We start from the raw sequence: 17,602 nt of genomic DNA, 5'->3' as shown, positions 1-17,602 counted from the left end.
CTGGGATGGGTGCCCTAGCCAGCTCCGGATGTTGTCTCCAAGAACTGGCATGGCCTCCTGGCACTGTGAGCACGCAAACCTTTGCCTGGCCCTCCTGCCCACCATCATGTGGACCTTGGAAACCGTTGAGTGTGGCCCCCGTGGGGCTGCGATCATGGAGTGGGCTGGCTCCGATCCACTGCCTGCCCCAGGGATGTGTTGTGCGCCCTCGGGGAGCCGTGTGCAGTGTGTGTGGGGAGAAGAGAGCGTTTCTATAAAAGGCAGGCGGTGTGAACGCACAGGCTTTCCAGGCAGACAATTCACCAGCTCTCAGGGGACTAGTCAGGCTTGGGAGGAGGGGTGCCATGGGAGGGCACCGGGTTCCCCCAGCCCCCCTCCCAGACCTAACCCTGAATCCACACCTTAGGGAGGTTGGAGGTGGGACCCCATGCCCCCTGACCAGCCCCACCTCCAGTTGCCCTCTCCCCTCCATCTGTATGTGAGGCAACCCCCACCTGGAAACCCTTCCTGTCGGACCAGGCCCAGGCCTCCCCCACTGCCACAAAATCACCAAAGGTCCCCCTCACGGCCATTGACAAACCAAGGCCATTTCAGATGGGCCTGGCAGCAGCTGCTTCTACCAACAACTGCGCCCCTGTCCCCGACGTGTCCCCCCACCCCCAGGACCCCAAGCTCTGGCTCTCCCACCTCCGGCACTTCGGAATCCCCCCCACACACTTTAACTCACAGGAGAAAAAGAGCTAGGCAGACGGACGAAAGCTTTATTCAGTTACAGGGCACAGATCAGACGGAGAGGCAGGAAGTGGGGTGGGAGGTAGGGGGGTAGAATCTGACCATGGTTTTGGCCCAGCTGCCTCAGTGGGCCCCTTGGACCATGGCGCGTCCTCTGGAGACCCCACTGCATCCAGCATCTTATTAAGGGCTGCCCTATGTATACCACCCATGTACCGCACAGGGGGCCTTCCATGACCTGACCCTCAGGACAACCTAGGGCCACTGAGCAGGACTGAGGGCCAGGGACTCACAGACGTCTAGGGTGGCCTCTACCTGCACGGCCTTCACCTTGAAGGGGGAGCCACCTGGCCAAGGAGCTCCAGGGGCACCAGGAACGGATTCAGGGGGCAGACCCCAGCTGCTTGCCAAGCAGATCTCTGTTCGCCAGGCCCAGCATTCTCAGGGGCCTGGGGGGTGGCCTGGTCGGCCTCTTCTTGGCCCCTGGAGCCCGTCCCACCGCCCTCAGCCTTGGGCCCCAGGCTCCCCCTGGCTGGGTCTGGCTGAGGGGCCGTCAGGCTTAGGTATGTATCTGTCATATGTGCCACCAGGGCGGCGCAGGGCAGGCGCGGCAGCTCCTCAGGAAGGGCCATGAGTAGGTCAAGGACCACAGCTGATTCTGCAGATAGGGAGAAGGGGTGAGGGAGGGCTTGTGCCCGGGACCCCCCCTCCCACAGCCCCTGCCCCCCATGCTTCTCACCAGCTGCAGAAAGCTCAGGGCCATGGTGACTGCGGGAGATGGCTGACAGGTACTTGTAGATCTTCTCAAAGTCCACAGATAGGTCTCCCGAGCCGGAGGGGCTGGCCCCGGATTCTGAAGGTGCCTTGGGGGTGGGGCCGGGGGCCTCGGGGGCGGGGCTGGGGGCATCCTGCCCTCCAGGGGCCCTGAGCAGCAGTACCTTACCACGTGCCTGCGTGCGCTTGGGGGGCTTGGAGTGCAGGAGGCTGACAGGCTCCGTGGCCGCGATGGTGAGCACCTGGCAGGCAGAGATCAGGGAAGGAATGGCGTGAGTCCTCCTCCAGCTGGCCACACCCCTGACCTGCACGCCCTCCACATGTATCTCCTAGCCAAATCCTGTCACCCTGAGGAAGGCATCACATACATGAGGTGGCCTCAGAAGCGGGGACAATGAGGCTCAGGGCGTCCGGTGACTGGCCAGAGTGACAGAGCTGGCAAAAGGCAGGGCTCGGGACCCAAATCCACCTTACTTAGACTCATGACCCTTTCTCTGGGGACACTCCCGTCCCGCCAGAAGATGCCGTACCTGTGAGAACCCCACAGTCAGGGCTTCCTCCAGCGGGCCTGTTATCTTCTCAGCCAGATCCACCCATACCTGGATGCGGCAATCAGAAGGTACAGGTCAGCCTAGGGAGGGTTCCCAGAAGCCCTGCCCCTCCTAGGAGTCTGTAAGTCTGGGGAGAGGAAATCCCAGGGCAAAATACCTCTAAAAACCTAAATCAGTCAAAGGGAGAAATAAAGTTTAAAACCCATGTATTGCTTACAAACTGCAGTCCAGGGCCGGCTCTCCTCTGCTCCTGAAGCAAGCCAGCCAGCCAGCCCCTCCTTTTAAACTCTCAGACGTGCCTACGGTTGCCCAGGTAATTACCCATAGACATGGAGATGAGCTTCTCTCCACCCCTGAGGATACGCAAATGAACTGAAGCCAACTCTGGAAATGTTAGAATTTTACCCACAGAGTCCCTTACCGGGTTTTCACTAGGGGGCTGGCCCTGGAGAGCCTAGCCCTGCCTCACCTCAATGGGGGCTGGGATCTGCGTTTCCCGGAGCCTTCGACCCTGTGGGCCACCTGGATAGACCCTCTGAATGGCTTCCCGGGCCACGCGGCACTTGAGCTGCCGGAGAAAGTCCTGAATCTAGGGAAGAGAGAATGGGCTTCTCTAGGTCCAGGGCAAGGGAGAAGCCAAAGCCCACTGCCCGCTCCAGGGCCCGCATCGCTCTTAGCCTCCCCTAGCAAGTGGTAAGGGTCTCAGGGCTGCCCGGGGTCTTGAGCCAAGGGCCCATGTGTGACCAACTACCTAGCCAAGATGTAGGACCCAGGCCCTCCGGTATCCAGGACCCACCCACGGGATAATGATCGTCCTAGTCACCTCCCCGCTCCGTCCTGCATCTCACTTGAACCTCACTTTATGCCGGCTCCCGCTGCACCCTCGCGGGTCTCAGGCCTCCACTCCTTCGGACTCGGGGATCGCTCCGCCCCTAGCCTCACGCAGGCACCGCCCCCGCCAAGCCGTCCTCCCAATATCGTCCAGCCCCCGCGCGGCGCGGCCTCCCCCTCGCCCCGTCCCTCGGCCTCGCGCCCAGCCGCACCTCGGCCCGCCCACCCATAGGCTCCGCCCCCAACCGCCCCGCCTCCAGCCTCGTTCCCTTCCCTGGATCTCTTCACCTCGGCCTCGCTCCGTCCCGGCAGCTCCCGAGCCAGCTCTGTGGCGTCCGGCTCCGGCTGGCCCCGCCGCGCCTGCAGGAGGCGTAGCAGCTGCCGCTTCTCGCGGGCGCTCCAGGCCGCGGGACCGGTCACCTCGCCAAGATAGCGCGATGGCGCCGCTCGCCGCCGCTGCGGGGGCTTCATGCCGGCGAGGGAGGTGCCGTTTCCCTGATGGGCGGGCTTACGGAGGCCGCTGGGGCCAGAAAGCACCGCGCGGAGGCGGGGGCAGATGGGGGCGTGGCTCTGCGCTCGCCGGCCCCGGGGCGCCGCCTGGACGGGAGACGTCCGGGGACCCGGCATCCGAAGTGACGTGGGGCGGGCGAGGGCGAGAGCCCCTCCCACATTTTCTCTCATTCTGTGAGCTGGAGCTGAGTCCTTAGATCCGGGGCCCGCCCTCCGTTCCTGTCTTGTGAAACGCCTACTGCGTGCTTTGCTTCTACAAGAGCGGTGGCCCAGCCCTGGGGACCTTGCGCAAGTGATTTAGCCGCCCCGAGCCTCAAGGTCCTCATCTTTGTAACGGAGCTAGTAATCCCGCTCGTATCTCTGTTCAGGAAAGGGGGGGAGGTAGGAGTGGACAGTGAAGATCGCAGAAGTTGGGTGAGCCGCAGGGGTGGAGGGAAGTGGGGCTTACTTAAAATCTAAACTGGAGGGGTTGGGTGCCCCTTTCAGATTGGGACAGAACGCCATTGGGCCTCCCCGGGGCTGTATCTGCCCCCTTGAATGGGGGCATGGCCCCGCCCCCAGCCCCACCCCTCCAGTCTGAACCGCCCCCAGACCGGAATCCCACCAGGCCTGGTCCCGGGCCACTGCATGCTGCCCCCCCACCCCGCGCCAGGCGTACACGCAGACTTCAGAGCTCTGCAGGTCAGGTCAGATGTTTATTTTGAGACCGGGTGGGAGAGGGGTGTGCAGGGACCGTGGTCCCATCAGGTGCGAGATCCACGGAGGCCGGTTAAGTACCGGCGGGCCTGGACCGAGGCCGTGGCTGATGCGTCTCTGGACCCTGCTGGGGCGCGCCATCCCTGGGAAGGGGCGACCCAAGTTAAGTGAGGGAGAGGACACAGGCCACTCCATCCCAGCCGATCACTAGCCTCCTCCGTCGGTCTGCGTGCCGGGGTGAGCGTGGTGTTAGGTCTGAATCCCGATTCTCGCCTACTGCCTGTGAGGAGCCCGCAATCGGCTGCAGGGACCCCCTTGCCTGAGTTCCAACCCCAGCACCACCAAACTTTGTGACCTCTGACAAATATCGACCTGAAGGCTGTTATGCAGAGTAAATTAGTTAAGAGTCGTCAAACATTCACAACACTGCCTGGTACAGAGAAAGTGCTGTGTAGTGTTCTCATCACCCGCCCCCTCCAGCTATCCTACCGGCCCCACTCCCCACTCCCGGCCCCACACTCTTACCTGCCTCACTGGGACCTCCTGGGCTGGGGGCCGCTGGGCGAGTCTCTCGGGCGCGGGCTGGGGTGCTGGGGACGCTGGAAGGGAGAGGCGGTCTGGGGAGCAGCGGGGGTGCTGCGCGTAGCGCCCGAGTCGGGCGCCCCCTGGGGGCGGCTACGGGAGCAGCGGACGCAGGTCTGGGGACGGTCAGGGCCTGCGCAGGGATAGCGGCCGCCTCGGATCCCGACGCGCGCGAACAGACTGGGCCCGGAAGGAGGTCCCAGAGGGCGGAGGTTAGTACCTGGGTGCGCGCAGACGAGGCCAAGCCCCGCGGCCAGCGCGGCGCCCAGCACAAAGGCGGCCAACACCAGCGCCACCACCGGCGCGGGCTCCAGGGCCGCCGTGGTCGGCACGGCAGGCTTGGGGCGCATGGGTCGGCCCGGGACGCCCTTGGGTGGCTCTGTGGGGAGAACAGCGCCGACACTGGGCCCAGGTCTCAGATGTCCTTCCCATCCACCTTCCCCGGCCCCAGGGATCCCGCGGAGAAGGACTGCGCGCTCACGGGGGGGGCGGCCGCGGCACGGTGACCATGATGGGCTGCGTCAGCGTGTGCTGGTGGGGGCTGTCGGCACCCAGGCTCTCGCCGCGGCCGCGGCCGGCGCCCGCGCACGCCTCATCCTGAGGCAGACACTGCGGGAGGGGGGAGCAAGAGACAGGGATCGGGCCCCGGAATCCAGGGGCTGGGCACTTGGATCCCCCAAAGATCTAAGTGCCCAGCCCTCTGTAGCAATCAGGAGTCACACCACTAGACCCCTGGGAATCTGGCCCCTTCAGGGGCCCAGAGCACAGCCCTTAAGATACACAAGCAGGCAGTCGCTCAGCCCACAAGGACCCCGGATTTCAGTCCCTTAATAAGGTCCCACACCCCTGAGCATCTTACCTGTGAACATTACATGTGCCCAGAGTGTGGCCCCTTAGCGGCCTGCCGCATGCAGCCACCAGCCCTGGGGCACCTCAGATCTCCGCCCAAAGGACCCAGAGCCCTGCCCCTGAGAGAACCCAGGGCCCACTCCCTGTCCCTTGAGGAACCCTTGCGTAGAGCGCCACCAGCCCCTCAGTCGTCCATGTACCCAGAGCCACCCGGCCTGAGACCCAGTGTCTACCCCCAGCTCTGAGAGCCCCGTCCCCAGGCTCCAAAGCGCCCCGACTCCCAAATTCCCAAACCCCAAAGAGCTCCCCAGATGCTAGAGGCGCTTGTACCAGCCCAGGAGTGGCCCCGGCGCCCCGATTCCTGGCTACGCGCCCGCGCATCTGCGACGGTGGCGGCAGCGTCAGAGGCGCGGGCGTCCGTCGGGCTTCCCGGAGGCGGCAGCAGCGACTCAGCTGGCAGTGCAGGAACTGCCACCGAGGCGTTGGAGACCTGGCGCCGGCGGAAACTGAAGCGTGTGGGGGCGGGAGTCCCCCAGAGCGGGGGGCGACGGTGGAGGGAAGGCGACCGAGGAGTCGGCGGGGCAGCCCCCGTGCAGAAACGCCAGAACGGGCTCAGGGGATGGGCGGCGATCAGGATCGGCCCCCGGCACCTGCCGCCCACCGGGCCCTGGCACGTGCCCTCACCCGCACCTGTACGAAGACGCGGCTGTCGGCCGGGACCTCGAGCGGCCCCGCGCCGCGCGGGAAGGCGTCCTCCGCGTCCAACAGCTCCAAGCTGAAAAGGGGTCGACGCGGCCAGGTCCCCTGCGTCGCTGGTGGGGAGAAAGGATGGCACAGAGCCAGGAAGACGCGCTGCCCCTTATGCCCTCAAGGCGAGTGACCCAGTCTCCTCGACCCCTTTGGAAAATGGATGCAGTTGCCGTGTAGGATTCACCCACTCTCGGCTCCACGCCGCGTTCACCGTGGGCGGAAGAGTGGTTATGATGGGCCCCCTGGAGAGCCCAGGGACTGCGCCCAGCAGCTGCTGCTGGGCGCAAAGCGGCGGGCCCCTGGGAAAAGCCCCTCTTCCCGGACTTCGCAGGAGGGTGAGGGGCTCCCTGGCGGACACCCGGTCGAGGGGGCCTGACGGCACAGGGTCGGACTGGGACTGCGGCTGCTTGGCTTTGGGGAGGGCGCCAGCCCCAGCGGAGACGCAGGGGCTGTCTGTCGTCAGCGGCCTGGGGCAAGGGCAGGCCGCCTTTGGGAGCCAGCGCTCCGCCGGGGTCCTGGCAAACCATTGCTGCCAGTTAGGGGCGCCCGCACATATCGGTCCCTGACAGTCATCTGCCCGTTGCTCCCCTTCCAGTCCTTGGCCTCAACTTGTCTGCTGGGACTATTTGAAATTGGGGATCCCAGAGAAGCTGGAAATGGGGGATGGGGTGGACACCACCTCCCACTCTCCCAGGCGGGGTGGATGAGAGGCGTTCCGAGAAGGACGACAAGAAGCGCTGTGTGACCGTGTCCCCCAGCTCATACATACCAGGTGGCCTGCTGGGCAAGGTGGTGGTCCCCGGGAGCAGGGCCAGAAGCAGAAGCGTGGTGCCCAGCATGCTGTACCCGCGGGGAGCCAGCAGCAGAGGCGCTAGCCGGGCAGCACCCGGGCCCACCAAGTAGGCACGCGTCTCTGCCCTTGGCTGGGCAGCCACCCCAGGAAGCAGGGAGCGGGGGCGATGCACTAATGGGTCGACGACAGCGGGTGTCCAAGGCCTGCTGGGGATTAAGGGCTCCTTTCCTGCCCTACCTGTGGCTGGTGGGGTGGGTGGGGAGGTCCTCACATTAGCCACTTAACAAGCAGGTGACTAGAAACAGCACCCTACCAGGCCCACCTCTCTTCTCCACCCAGGGGCCGCCTCAGCTGGCACTGCTGCCCCAGCCCCCCACCCCAGGGTCCCGGCTTCTGGGCCCTCCCGCCCAGGCTTCCAGGGTCACAACACACCACAGACTCAGAGGAAGAAAAGGGAAGGGTTTTATTCTCAAGCATCTAAGGATTTATAAACGTGGGTGTTTTGTTTTTAAAAGGGATGGGGTGATACTGGTGGCCTGAGAAGGGGCTGAGGGCCAGTGGGCGGGGCCAGGCCCAGCTCCCCTACCTGCCTGCCCACTCCGCCCACTGCCTGGTGGAGACAGGGATGGCTGGTGGCTGGTGACGGAGGGGAAGGACATGGGTGGGGGAAGGCTCCCCCAGGCCTCCCATTTAACACTTAAGGGGGGTGGGGGCGGGCAGACACACACACACACACACCAAACAGAAAATAGTTAAATAAAAAAATAAACCCAGGCAGCTGGCCTTGGGCCTGCACTAGCCCTGGGACCAGCCATGGGACCTTTTGGCCGCCCGCTAAGGCCCCCACGGCTGGGCCTGGCGAGGGAGGGCTGGGAGGCCAGGCCTGTTGGCCCCCCACCCTGCCCCCATCCCCATCCCCTCACAAAGGGGACTTGGGGCAAGTGCAGGTGGCTGTCCGCTCCCGAGGCTGGGGGAGGGACAGAGGCTGGCTGGGAGTACTCTTAAAACATGCGGCCTTTTGTGAGTGTAAGAGTAACAGGTCCATAGGATAGATAGCATACAGTGGCGCCTAAGTCTACGCTGCTTCAGCTACATTCAGCGAGCTTCCTCACCTTTGGTGTTGGTTTTGTGGGGCTTTTTTTTTTTTTTTTTTTTTTGTTATTTTGTTGACCACGTGATTTGCATGCATCACCAACAAAAAGGAAACCCCCCTCCCACTGCAGCTGCTGGCGGCCCTGGGGGCTGCAGACTGGCCAGCTCTGGGTGAGTCTGGGGGCACTCAGGGCTATCGTGAGGGCATGCCTGCCTGCACACCCCCAGCCCTCAGCCCACCCACCTCTGTCCCTGTCGCACGTCTTCCAACCCCTACACCCCTCCTCATACCCTTGCTCTCCGCCTGCCCGGGCCCCTCGGCCCACTCCCGCCTTCAACTTCCCCACCACCTCCCTGCCGCACCTGCGTCTGCTGCCCTCCACCGCACTCACACCCGCCTTTCCTGAAGGCCACCCTGGGTGGCCACGGCCCCTGGCTCCCTCTGTGCCCTGAGGTCCTCAACTCACCCCCCACCCCAGCTGTGGCCAGTCTCCAGCCCTAAGGGAGAAGGAGCCCCCAGAGCCCACCTCTGGGACACCCCTCTACCGGGCTGGGCCTTCGAGGCACAGTGGCCCAGGCCCCAGCCCCATGTGCCCCAGGCAGGTGGGCAGGGGCCCCCCACAAGCAGCTAAACATGACTTTGGTAAGAGTTTCTGAAGGTACCGACAAACCCCATGAGAACAGCTCTTCTCCCCCCACCCGCCCCCAAACACCCCACCCAGTACAATAAAATACAATAAACTCCAAAAAGGACCCCCTGAGATCAAAGAGAAAGAGGGACACCAACCAGCCCAGGTCTGGCTGCAGTTACAAGGCCCAGCCCACCTTCCTGCGGCAAGGATGCCAGCCGATGGTGACTGTCACCAGAGACCCAAGGGGACCCAGGAGTCCCCAGTGGAGCCTGGCATGGGCCAGGGGAGAGGCGAGGTGGGGAGGGAGCCGGGGAAAGCCAGAGAGGTAGAGAGGGGGTGACAGCGGAGGAGACAGAGGTGGAGCATGTGCACAGCAGGGGTTGGGGGGTGGCAGCACACTGCCAGTGAGGAGGATGTGGGGTGGGGGCTCTCCCCTGCCCTGGGGGCAGCCCCAGCCCAGAGGTTATGACTGAATAAATAGCGAGTCTGTGGCGGCCTGCTGTCTTCCGTTCACAGTGTCTGTCGGGGACTTGCAGGGCCGGCTGACCCCGGGACGGGACGGGCTGGGGCCTGGTGGGCCCATCTGTCCACAGCCACCAGGCAAGGAGTCGGGGGTAGGTCGGCACCCCTACTTCCTGTCCTCAGCCCTCGGGTCCTGGCCATCTGGGTCCCAGGTCTCCCCTGGCGGGCAGCTAGGTGGCCGGGTGGGAAAGGGGGGGCCTGTGGCCACGCCCCCGGCCCCCCATAGGGCTGGCCATCGCCACGCGGCTACCTGAAGAAGGGCAGATGGTGTTGGCTCAGGACTCCACTAGTCCGCGGCGACTCAGTCTTCGCCATGACATCCTTGAACCAGGAAGCCACGTCCACCTCCAGCGTCTCGTAACGCTTGATGAAGCTGTGTTCCTGGGGGCCCAATGGTGGCTCTTAGGGCTGGGGCAGCTTTCCCTCTGGTCCCGCCCAGGCCCCAGGCATGGTGGGGAGGGGGCTGGGAGGACTGGGTACTCACAAGTAGCTTATTATACTTTGGTCTCTTCCTGTGATCTTTAGTAAGGCTGTGGAAGGAGGGAAGAGCAGTCAGCCTGGGAGGGGGCCTGGCGGCCCCCAGGTGCTCAACTGCCCTCCCACCCAGACCAGAGATCCTTGAGGTCCCTGGGGAGGAGGAGCTGCATCCCAGTGGTCCTACACAGATGGCTGCCGAGCCGCCGAGGCCCTGGGGCCGGCACGTGAGCGTCCCACCTGTGATGCGAGCCCGAAGTGGGTTGTGAGGTGCCCGACGGAGGAGTGGGGGGCTCCCCCAGGGAGATTCAGACAAGGACGGCCTGCAGGCTTAACTGCTTCGGTTGCGGGACATGTGCCCTTAGCCCTGGGGCACCTCTGCTTGCTCTGAAACTCCACAAGGCCACCCTGCCGACCACCCCTGGGCCAGCAGTCCCCTGGGCCCAGGCCCACACCCCATTCCTGGCTCCTGGGGCTCAGGCGCCAGCCCCGGCCTGCCTGTACCAAGCTCCACCCCAACCCCAGGGCCCCCCCACTGTTCCCAAACCTCCCCAGCAACCAAGAGTGTTGGGCCAACCTGGCCTTGCCCTCCCAGGGCCCAGGATGAGGCAGAGGCTCCTCACCAGTCTTTGACGAAGGACTGAAAGTCCCCCGAGAAACCCATGTGGCCGGGCAGGAGTGGGGGCTCTTCCTGCAGGACTTTGGTGAGGACCTCGAAGTCCGTCTTGCAGTTCTGGTAGGGAAACTGGCCCGTGGCCAGTTCCACCTGGGGGAGAGACGGGCAGCTGGGGCAGTGGCGGCCAGGCTCTGCCCTCCGCGTGTTGAACCTGTCCGGATCCCGAAAGGGTGCTGTCTCCAGTCCGGGACCCCAGCTCACCAAGGAGATGCCCAGGCTCCACACATCTGCCCGGATGTCGTAGTCTGGCTTGGTGGGATCCGGGGGGTCGATGCGCTCCGGCTGCCAGGGGGAGAAGGAGAGGATGTGCCCCTGCGGCTGGCCGTGCGCCACTCAGACCCCCTAACGCGCTCACTGGGCCCCCACTTACTGCCATGTAGGCAGCACAGCCGGCGCTCCGCGTTTTGGCCTTGGAGTCCACCAGGCGGCCGCTGATGCCGAAGTCACAGAGTTTGATCTGGCCTCGCTCGTCCAGCAGAATGTTGGAGGGCTTGACGTCCCGGTGGATCACGCCGTGCTTCTCCTTCAGGTAGAAGAGCGCCTTCACGATCTGCAGTGTGGACAGCAAAGGGCACCGGTGAGGGGGGCCAGGGCCTGGGGGCCGCCCTCCCGGCCACACCCCAGCCGGACACCCACCGCCACCGTCATCTTGCCCAGGATGCGCTCCGGGATGGGGCCCTCCACCCGCTTCTTGAGCTTTTCTGCGCACGTGCCCATGAGCTCCATGGCGATGAAGACGTCGGTCTGCGGAGGCAGCAGGGGGCTTGGGGGGCTGCACCCTCCCTCCCATCCTGTTCCAGCCTGGCACACTCAGGAAGCAGCAAGAAGAGACTGCCCCCCACCCCCCACAGGCTACCAGCGGGAGAGGGGAAGGGAGCCCCTAGGCCTCCCTGGCGGCAGGGGGGGCTCACGTTGGTGATGAAGGTCCCGAAGCACTGCACGATGTAGGGGCAGTCGTGGCTCTTGAGCACCACGTCCAGGTCCATGAGGATCCGCTTGTTCTCCTCCTTGTTCCCAGAGCGCCGCATTTGCTGCAAAGGAAGAAGGGAGCCTTAGCGCTGGTGGCGGGGGTGGGGCCACCAGGGAGGGGCGGGGCTCACCTTGACAGCGATGACGTGGCCTGTCTTCCGGAAGCGCATCTTCCACACCTGGCCGCAGGTGCCGCTGCCCATCTCCCCCAGGTTCTCCAGATCGTTGATCTCTGCCTGGTAGCGCTGGCGAGGACAGCCAGAGCTGAAGGGCCCACGGGGCTCCGGCACGCCTCCCTCAGAGAACCTAGTCCCGCTGCGGGGCCTGCCCACCCCCCCGCCAGGGGCCATGAGGAGTGGTACCTGGCCCCCGATGGTCAGGTAGCCTGTCTGCTTCATGATCTCCTGCAGCTTCTGGTCAATCTCGATGCTGGGGGGACAGGGAATGGGTGCCAGTAGACAGGGTCCAAACCAATCTAAGGCCACCTGGTCCCAGCACTCAGAGATTCCCACAGATTTAGACCCCCCCCAACACCGACCTGCAGATAACCCCCACTGGCCGGCTGACCTGTTGTGATGGCTCACCTCTCCATGCTGCGGGGTGTGAACATGGTGGACGGAAGCCCCAGCATGTGCCGGGGCCGGGCAGGGGGCATGGGGTGCTGCGGGGAGCTTTCAGATGATGGCGAGCGGCTGCCCCCATCATTGGCCAGCGGGAGCTGCAGGGCTGGGGTGGTGAGAACCAGGGGGAGGGAGGGGGTTAGCTCCCAGTAGGCCCCAGCTTCAGGGCTGGCACTCGGGGGACTCACGGCTCTGGTCTCTCCCTCCCTGACATCCCTCACGTAGGCCAGCAGAGCCTGCCCCTACCTGCTGGGCTACAGGAACTGGGGCCTCCCTCCCACCCCTGGGCCCTTCTAAGGGTGCCCTCTCCTACCCCACTGACCTGGGAGGGGATGGAGTGGGCTGGTGGGGAGGGGTGGTCCCCAGAGGCTGAGGCACTGTCCCCAAGTCTGTGCTGGCAGAGAACTGAGGCCTGAGGCTGACAGCACCCCTCAGCCCAGCGGCCTCCCTGGCGTGTCCCTTTCCTGCCCACCCCAACCCAGGCAGCAGGCCCAGGGCCACAGGACCCACACTCTGGGCCAGGAGAGAAGGGAATGCCCACCAGGATCAGCCTGGGCTCTGGCCCTGTGGGCAGCACTGAACCTGGCTGCCAACCAGAGTCAGGCAGACCACCCTAGGGAGCCAGAGGGCGAGGAACCCAGCCTTCTGCCTGCCTTGTCCATGTTCTATTCCAAGGTGAGCGAGGGCCACCCTCTGGCCAGCAGGCTCATCTCTGAGCCTCCCAGCACAGCCTGTGGAGCTGGGGACAACAGGGATGGGGGCAGGACGCCAGGAGGGGCAGAGTCCTTCAGGTGAGGGGGCCCAGGTGGCGCAGCCCCCCCAGGGGCTGCTGGGACTGAGAGAGGGGGTGCTGAGCCAGCCAGTGGCGTCTGGTTCTTCCCAGCAGCCTGCATGCGGACAGCTTGGGCATGCTACAGGCAGGCAGGCAGGCAGCGGGGCAGGCAGCGGGCACCCCGGGATGGGCAGGCAGCATTAGGTGGCCGGAGGTCAGGAGACAGACAGACAGATGGGAGCCAAGGCTTGGGGCCCAGCTGCCCAGGGGAGGTGCTGCAGAGACAGGCCAGAGAAAGCCCTGGGACAGGACAGCAGGCTTCCCAAAGGGCTAGGAGCCTCCCTGGCTGGGCTGGCAACAGTGTGGGGGGACCAGAGGCTGGGGTGGCCCCTGGAGGAGAGATGATCCTCCACTGACCCCTGTCAGAAGGGCACTGGCTACAGGCACGCTCCAAGGCTCGCCTTCTCAGGGGGGTGGCCAAGGGGCCTCAGGGGCTGCCCCTCCCTCAGTAGCTCCTGCCTGGCCCACCTTCCCCCCTCCAGTTCTGCAGGCACCTGGTGATGTGGGCCCGGGACCCATGGGCAGGGGCACATATGCCTGAGCTGCTGGCAGCTGGCTGGCAGGTCTGTGAGACTGGTCTGCAGCCCTAGGGAGAGCGCAGGGCCTGCTAGGACCTGGGAGGAGCAAAGGAAGAGCTCCAGGGACACGGGGGACATGGTCAAGCCCAGCAGTCTCCACTGGCCGGGAGGCCATGATTCCTGTGTGCCCTCCTGGCAGCCCGGCCCCCTGCTTTGTCACGCTGTGGCCAGAATCAGCCTTAATCCCTCCCTCTGCGGCTCAACAATCTCAGGGGAGCCTTAGGACCCCCATGCTCCCCCTGAACCCGGATTCTCTGGGGACACTGCCAGGTTCTCATCTCCTGGCTGGTGGTGGGGAGGGCGGTTGTACTGTCAAGAGCTCTGGGACGAGGACCACACTCCTACCCTCTGGACACCCCTTAGTGCCCCAACGGGGCTCCTCCCTCACCAGGTCTACCCAGCCCTGAGGGCTGCCCCCAAGCCTGGGGAAAAGGCTTCCGAGGGACAGAGGCTTCCAGCAGGCCCCTCAAACTGAAGCGCAGTGGGGATTTGAGGGGGATTGGTGTCGGCTAGCTAAGGAACAGGGAGAGGCACAGAGGCCCTGAAAACAGAGATCCCAGAGGTGGTGCCGGGCCACACAGCAGGTTAGGAGGGCAGAGTGAAAGCAAGAGGCAGAGAGAGCGCGACAGGAACACAGGGCCAACGGGGGCCGCCGACGTACCAGACTATCAGCCCAACGCACGCGCGCGCGCACGCGCACACACACACACACACACACACACACACACACACACACACACACACACACACACACACACACACACACACACACACACACACACACACACACACACACACACACACACACACACACACACACACACACACACACACACACGACGTGACACAGACCCCCATACTCGTGCAGACAGGCAGGCGACAGGCCAGAGCCCCCAGGACAGCCAGTCCCCACCGTCTCACACACACAGCCAGTCACACGTGCACTAGGCAGCCAACTGCAGTTGCAAGCCCCTCCAGGCCAAGACATCCACGTCCATCCCGCCCGCAGCCCGGCCCTACTCGGGCCTCTGCCTCCATTCACGTGCTCCCCCACCTTCCACAGCTTTGCTGGAATCCCACCTTCTCCAGAGATTCCCCGACCGCCCCCTGCAGGAGCCCCGGCCCTGCTCCACTCCCTCTTCTCACAGCTGTCTCACGGCCCCCGGCCGCCCTCAACCCTGAATCTGCTGCTGTTCCTCGCACCCCCACCCCCCACCCCCACCGGAGTGTCAGCTGCACGAGGAGGACTCAGTTCCTCAGTGCCCAGAACAGGCACAGCACGCAGGGGACAGCGTGTGTTCGCTGAATTGCTGAAATGAATCAGCAGGCTGGCCCACCTGCCTGGCACACCCATCTGTCCCTCACTCACACACACGTGCCTGCATGCACACGCGGGACCCTCCTGAAGGCAGCAGACTCCCCATCAGTAAGGAAGCCCACTTCTTCTTCCAGGGGGTCCAAACCTGAGTCTAACAGGAAGGGCAGAGCGGGAAGGGAGAGTTGACCGAGGCAGGGGCCGGAGGCCCAGACACTGACGGTGTGGAAGGAGAGAGAGTGGGACAGGAGATGCACGCACGCACGCGCACACACAGCATGGGGGTGGGGATGGCATTCTGCGGGGCAGCGGTTAAGTCAATGGTGCAGATGTCCAAGCAGCGATGATAAAAAGGCTGGTACCTGCTCGTTGGGACGGGGCAGGAGCAGGGCTTAGAGTGATCACAATAACTGGATGGGGAAAAGGAAGAAAAAAAACAACACCACGATAAATCACAACAGAAACAACCGATTTGTCCAAAAGAAAAGAAATCAAATTATAACGAGGAGGAGGTGGGGAGGGAGGGGAGGCACCAAACTGCAGAGATGGGTACAGATGACAGAGATGGAGGGCGGGGAGGATGGCATGAGCTGACAAACACAGATGCCTGGAGGGGGTTCCTTGGGGCCTGCCCGCCGGGGACCTTGCCGCGCCTGGCTCTGCAGCCAGGACAGTCACCCCGTGAGGCGCCCTAGGCCTCACACCCAGCCCAGCATCACTGCCTCGGGGCTTTCTCTGAGCCCCCTAACAGACCACCTCCAGGGAGGAACCCAAGTCATCCCAGGTCAGAAAGGGGAGGGGAGTAGACCCCACACAGGTATTGGGGATGTGAGCTGTGGTCAGGCCGGGTGAGCAGGGAGAGGGTGGGGTACCCAGATAAGGAGGTGTCTTCCTCCTCCTGCCAGGACACCACAGGGACCTATGTATCTATAAGGACCATATCAGAAAATACACAGGAGAACAACCTGCTGGTTGAGAGACACACAGAAAGCATGTGGGGAGGGGGCTGCTGTTCATCAGGTCTGCGAGGAGGGGAAAATCTGATGCCCTCCAGCGGAGAGGCTGGGGGAGCAGGGGTGGTAACCAGGAGACTAGAAATTATTCCAGGCCAGGTGTGGGTGTTGGGGGTGGGGACGGCTCTTGATTCCAGATGACAAAATGCCAGGGAGGTGAGCACTGAGACGGTGGGATCACAGGGCAGGTGTACATGTGCTGCCGGCCTGCCTGGACGTCACACTGGCCTCAGGGGTCCCCGGCTAGGTGGGGGTGGGGGGAAATCACTTGACCCTGGCGACAAAGTGGCCAGGCTGGGGGTTGGGGGAGTCTATTTGGAGGGACCCATCGCAAGATGGTGGCAATGAAACCAGTTACAGAAGATGGGGCCTGGTGCTGGTGTGGGAGGGGGTCAGGGAACCCAATGACAAGGTCCCAGGCTAGGCGGACACGGTCACAGAGGGGAAGGCGAAGAATCACCTGGTCAGAAAAAGAAGGTTACATGCGCTCAAGTGATCTCGGGCCAGGTGTGCATGGGTGTGAGTGGATCACCCGCTGAACCCACATGACACGGGCCCACGTGCAAACAGTGGGGAGGGGGCCGGCAGGAGTGGACTCCTCTGGTGGGAAGGGATGTGTGCATGTTTGCGGGGGACCTGGATGGGCTCGCGGCCTCGTGGTGTAGGGGGTACGCGACTCAACGTGGGTGACCGCGGCTCCGGGAATCACGGTGACGGGTCACCAGGTGGGGGGAGCCTCGCCTGGGGCCGGGTAACTAGGCTCCCAGACCCCGCAAGGGTGAACCCCCGGGCCGGGAGAGCGCCCCCCGGGAGCCCGCCGTCCCCACGCCCCCGGGTCACGGTGACCCTCTCCCCGCGAGCCGACAGCGGGGGGCGGGGAGAGGAGGAGCAAGAGCGCCCCGGAAGCGGAGGCGGGGCCTGTTTGCGTGGGCGGGGTCTCCCGCGGCGCGCGCCCCGCCCCGCCCGCCCCCTCCCCCAAGCCGCCGTGCTTACTGGGCCTGGGCCGCTGGGGGCTGATATCTAGGTTGAGGTCGATCCTCCGCCGGGCCTCGCGGTTCTCCTGCTTCAGCTTTGCTTCCAGGCGGGACAGCTTCTGCTCCAGGGAGGACGCCGCCATCTTCCCCGCCGCCGCCGCCGCCGCCGCCGCCGCGCACCGCCCGGCCGCCCGTCAGTCCGGCAGACAAACACCGCACTGCGCCTGCGTTTGGATGACCCGGCCGAGCCGCCGTCTCACCCCGCTTGGCGCATGCCCGCGGCGCGCGCCCGCCCTTCCCTCGTGCGAACCTCTGCGCTTGCGTACTCGTCTCGAGCCTGGAGGGATGACTCCACCTAGAGCTCACGGCTGGCAATGTGCAGTCTCCCGAACCTGATGCGCATGCGCGATTTCTGGAGCTCTTGGGCGAGCGACGTGGTGTGAAAGCCCACCTACCCTGAGGGGAAAGCAGCGCGCATGCTTATAGAGTGGGAGACGAAATCAAGCGTGTGGCTCCTGGTACGCACGCGCAGCCTTAGCTCTCGGCGCCTCTTGCCGGTGTTCTGCTGCTGTGACCTCAGTCTCTTCCTGGTTCTTACGTGACTGGACCTGTTTTCTGGCACCCACGCCCTCTCAGAATTGCCTTTCTTGTCTCGGATAGCACTTCATTAGGATCCTGTTATGCTTAATTGCTGCCTTCTCACCCTAATTAGGCACTCGTGGGATTCCCTCTCCATTTCAGCAAGCTCAGTGTCGCCCAAGGACAAACGGCAGAGGCGGCATAGGGCTCGGGCCGCTGTCAGGAGCCCCAGGAATCCAGCGGCATGACCCTGATTTA

The 17,602-nt window shown here is 64.3% G+C and overlaps 3 protein-coding genes across 6 annotated transcripts; all 3 read right to left on the bottom strand.

The window, feature by feature from the left end:
- Window positions 1–741: 741 nt before the first annotated feature.
- SNAPC2 (small nuclear RNA activating complex polypeptide 2) lies at window positions 742–3,403 on the bottom strand. Its single transcript, XM_036890786.2, has 5 exons — window positions 3,177–3,403; window positions 2,527–2,646; window positions 2,037–2,105; window positions 1,472–1,748; window positions 742–1,390 (listed from the first exon to the last, which is right to left on the bottom strand). Exons 1-5 carry the CDS (start codon window positions 3,357–3,359, stop codon window positions 1,059–1,061), a joined length of 981 nt encoding a protein of 326 aa, XP_036746681.2. The 5' UTR covers window positions 3,360–3,403; the 3' UTR covers window positions 742–1,058.
- Window positions 3,404–4,072: 669 nt separating this feature from the next.
- On the bottom strand, window positions 4,073–7,148 carry TGFBR3L (transforming growth factor beta receptor 3 like). The gene is given in 8 exon segments (XM_057489694.1): window positions 4,073–4,237; window positions 4,620–5,078; window positions 5,158–5,285; window positions 5,856–5,996; window positions 5,998–6,045; window positions 6,047–6,170; window positions 6,172–6,337; window positions 7,045–7,148. Coding segments are annotated over 7 exon segments (1,131 nt in total). The 5' UTR covers window positions 7,115–7,148; the 3' UTR covers window positions 4,073–4,237; window positions 4,620–4,624.
- Window positions 7,149–7,205: 57 nt separating this feature from the next.
- MAP2K7 (mitogen-activated protein kinase kinase 7) lies at window positions 7,206–17,075 on the bottom strand. 4 transcript variants are annotated; one of them, XM_057489693.1, is made up of 13 exons: window positions 16,785–17,068; window positions 15,141–15,188; window positions 12,018–12,159; window positions 11,796–11,862; window positions 11,565–11,678; window positions 11,376–11,495; window positions 11,101–11,208; window positions 10,835–11,014; window positions 10,666–10,746; window positions 10,412–10,554; window positions 9,799–9,844; window positions 9,565–9,695; window positions 7,206–7,311 (listed from the first exon to the last, which is right to left on the bottom strand). In XM_057489693.1, the coding sequence occupies exons 1-13, from the start codon at window positions 16,906–16,908 to the stop codon at window positions 7,302–7,304; spliced, it is 1,314 nt and encodes a 437-aa protein (XP_057345676.1). In that variant the 5' UTR covers window positions 16,909–17,068; the 3' UTR covers window positions 7,206–7,301. The 4 variants fall into 4 exon arrangements, with proteins under 4 accessions (XP_057345676.1, XP_036746679.1, XP_036746680.1 ...); XM_036890784.2 differs by lacking the exon at window positions 7,206–7,311 and having other exon boundaries at window positions 7,515–9,695; window positions 16,785–17,064; XM_036890785.2 differs by lacking the exons at window positions 7,206–7,311; window positions 15,141–15,188 and having other exon boundaries at window positions 7,515–9,695; window positions 16,785–17,065.
- Between the last annotated feature and the right edge of the window lie 527 nt (window positions 17,076–17,602).

Source organism: Manis pentadactyla, chromosome 12 (assembly GCF_030020395.1).
Source record: "Manis pentadactyla isolate mManPen7 chromosome 12, mManPen7.hap1, whole genome shotgun sequence".
NCBI lineage: Eukaryota > Metazoa > Chordata > Mammalia > Pholidota > Manidae > Manis > Manis pentadactyla.
Note: the sequence above shows the minus strand (reverse complement) of the source record. Positions and strands in the feature narration are given on the sequence as shown.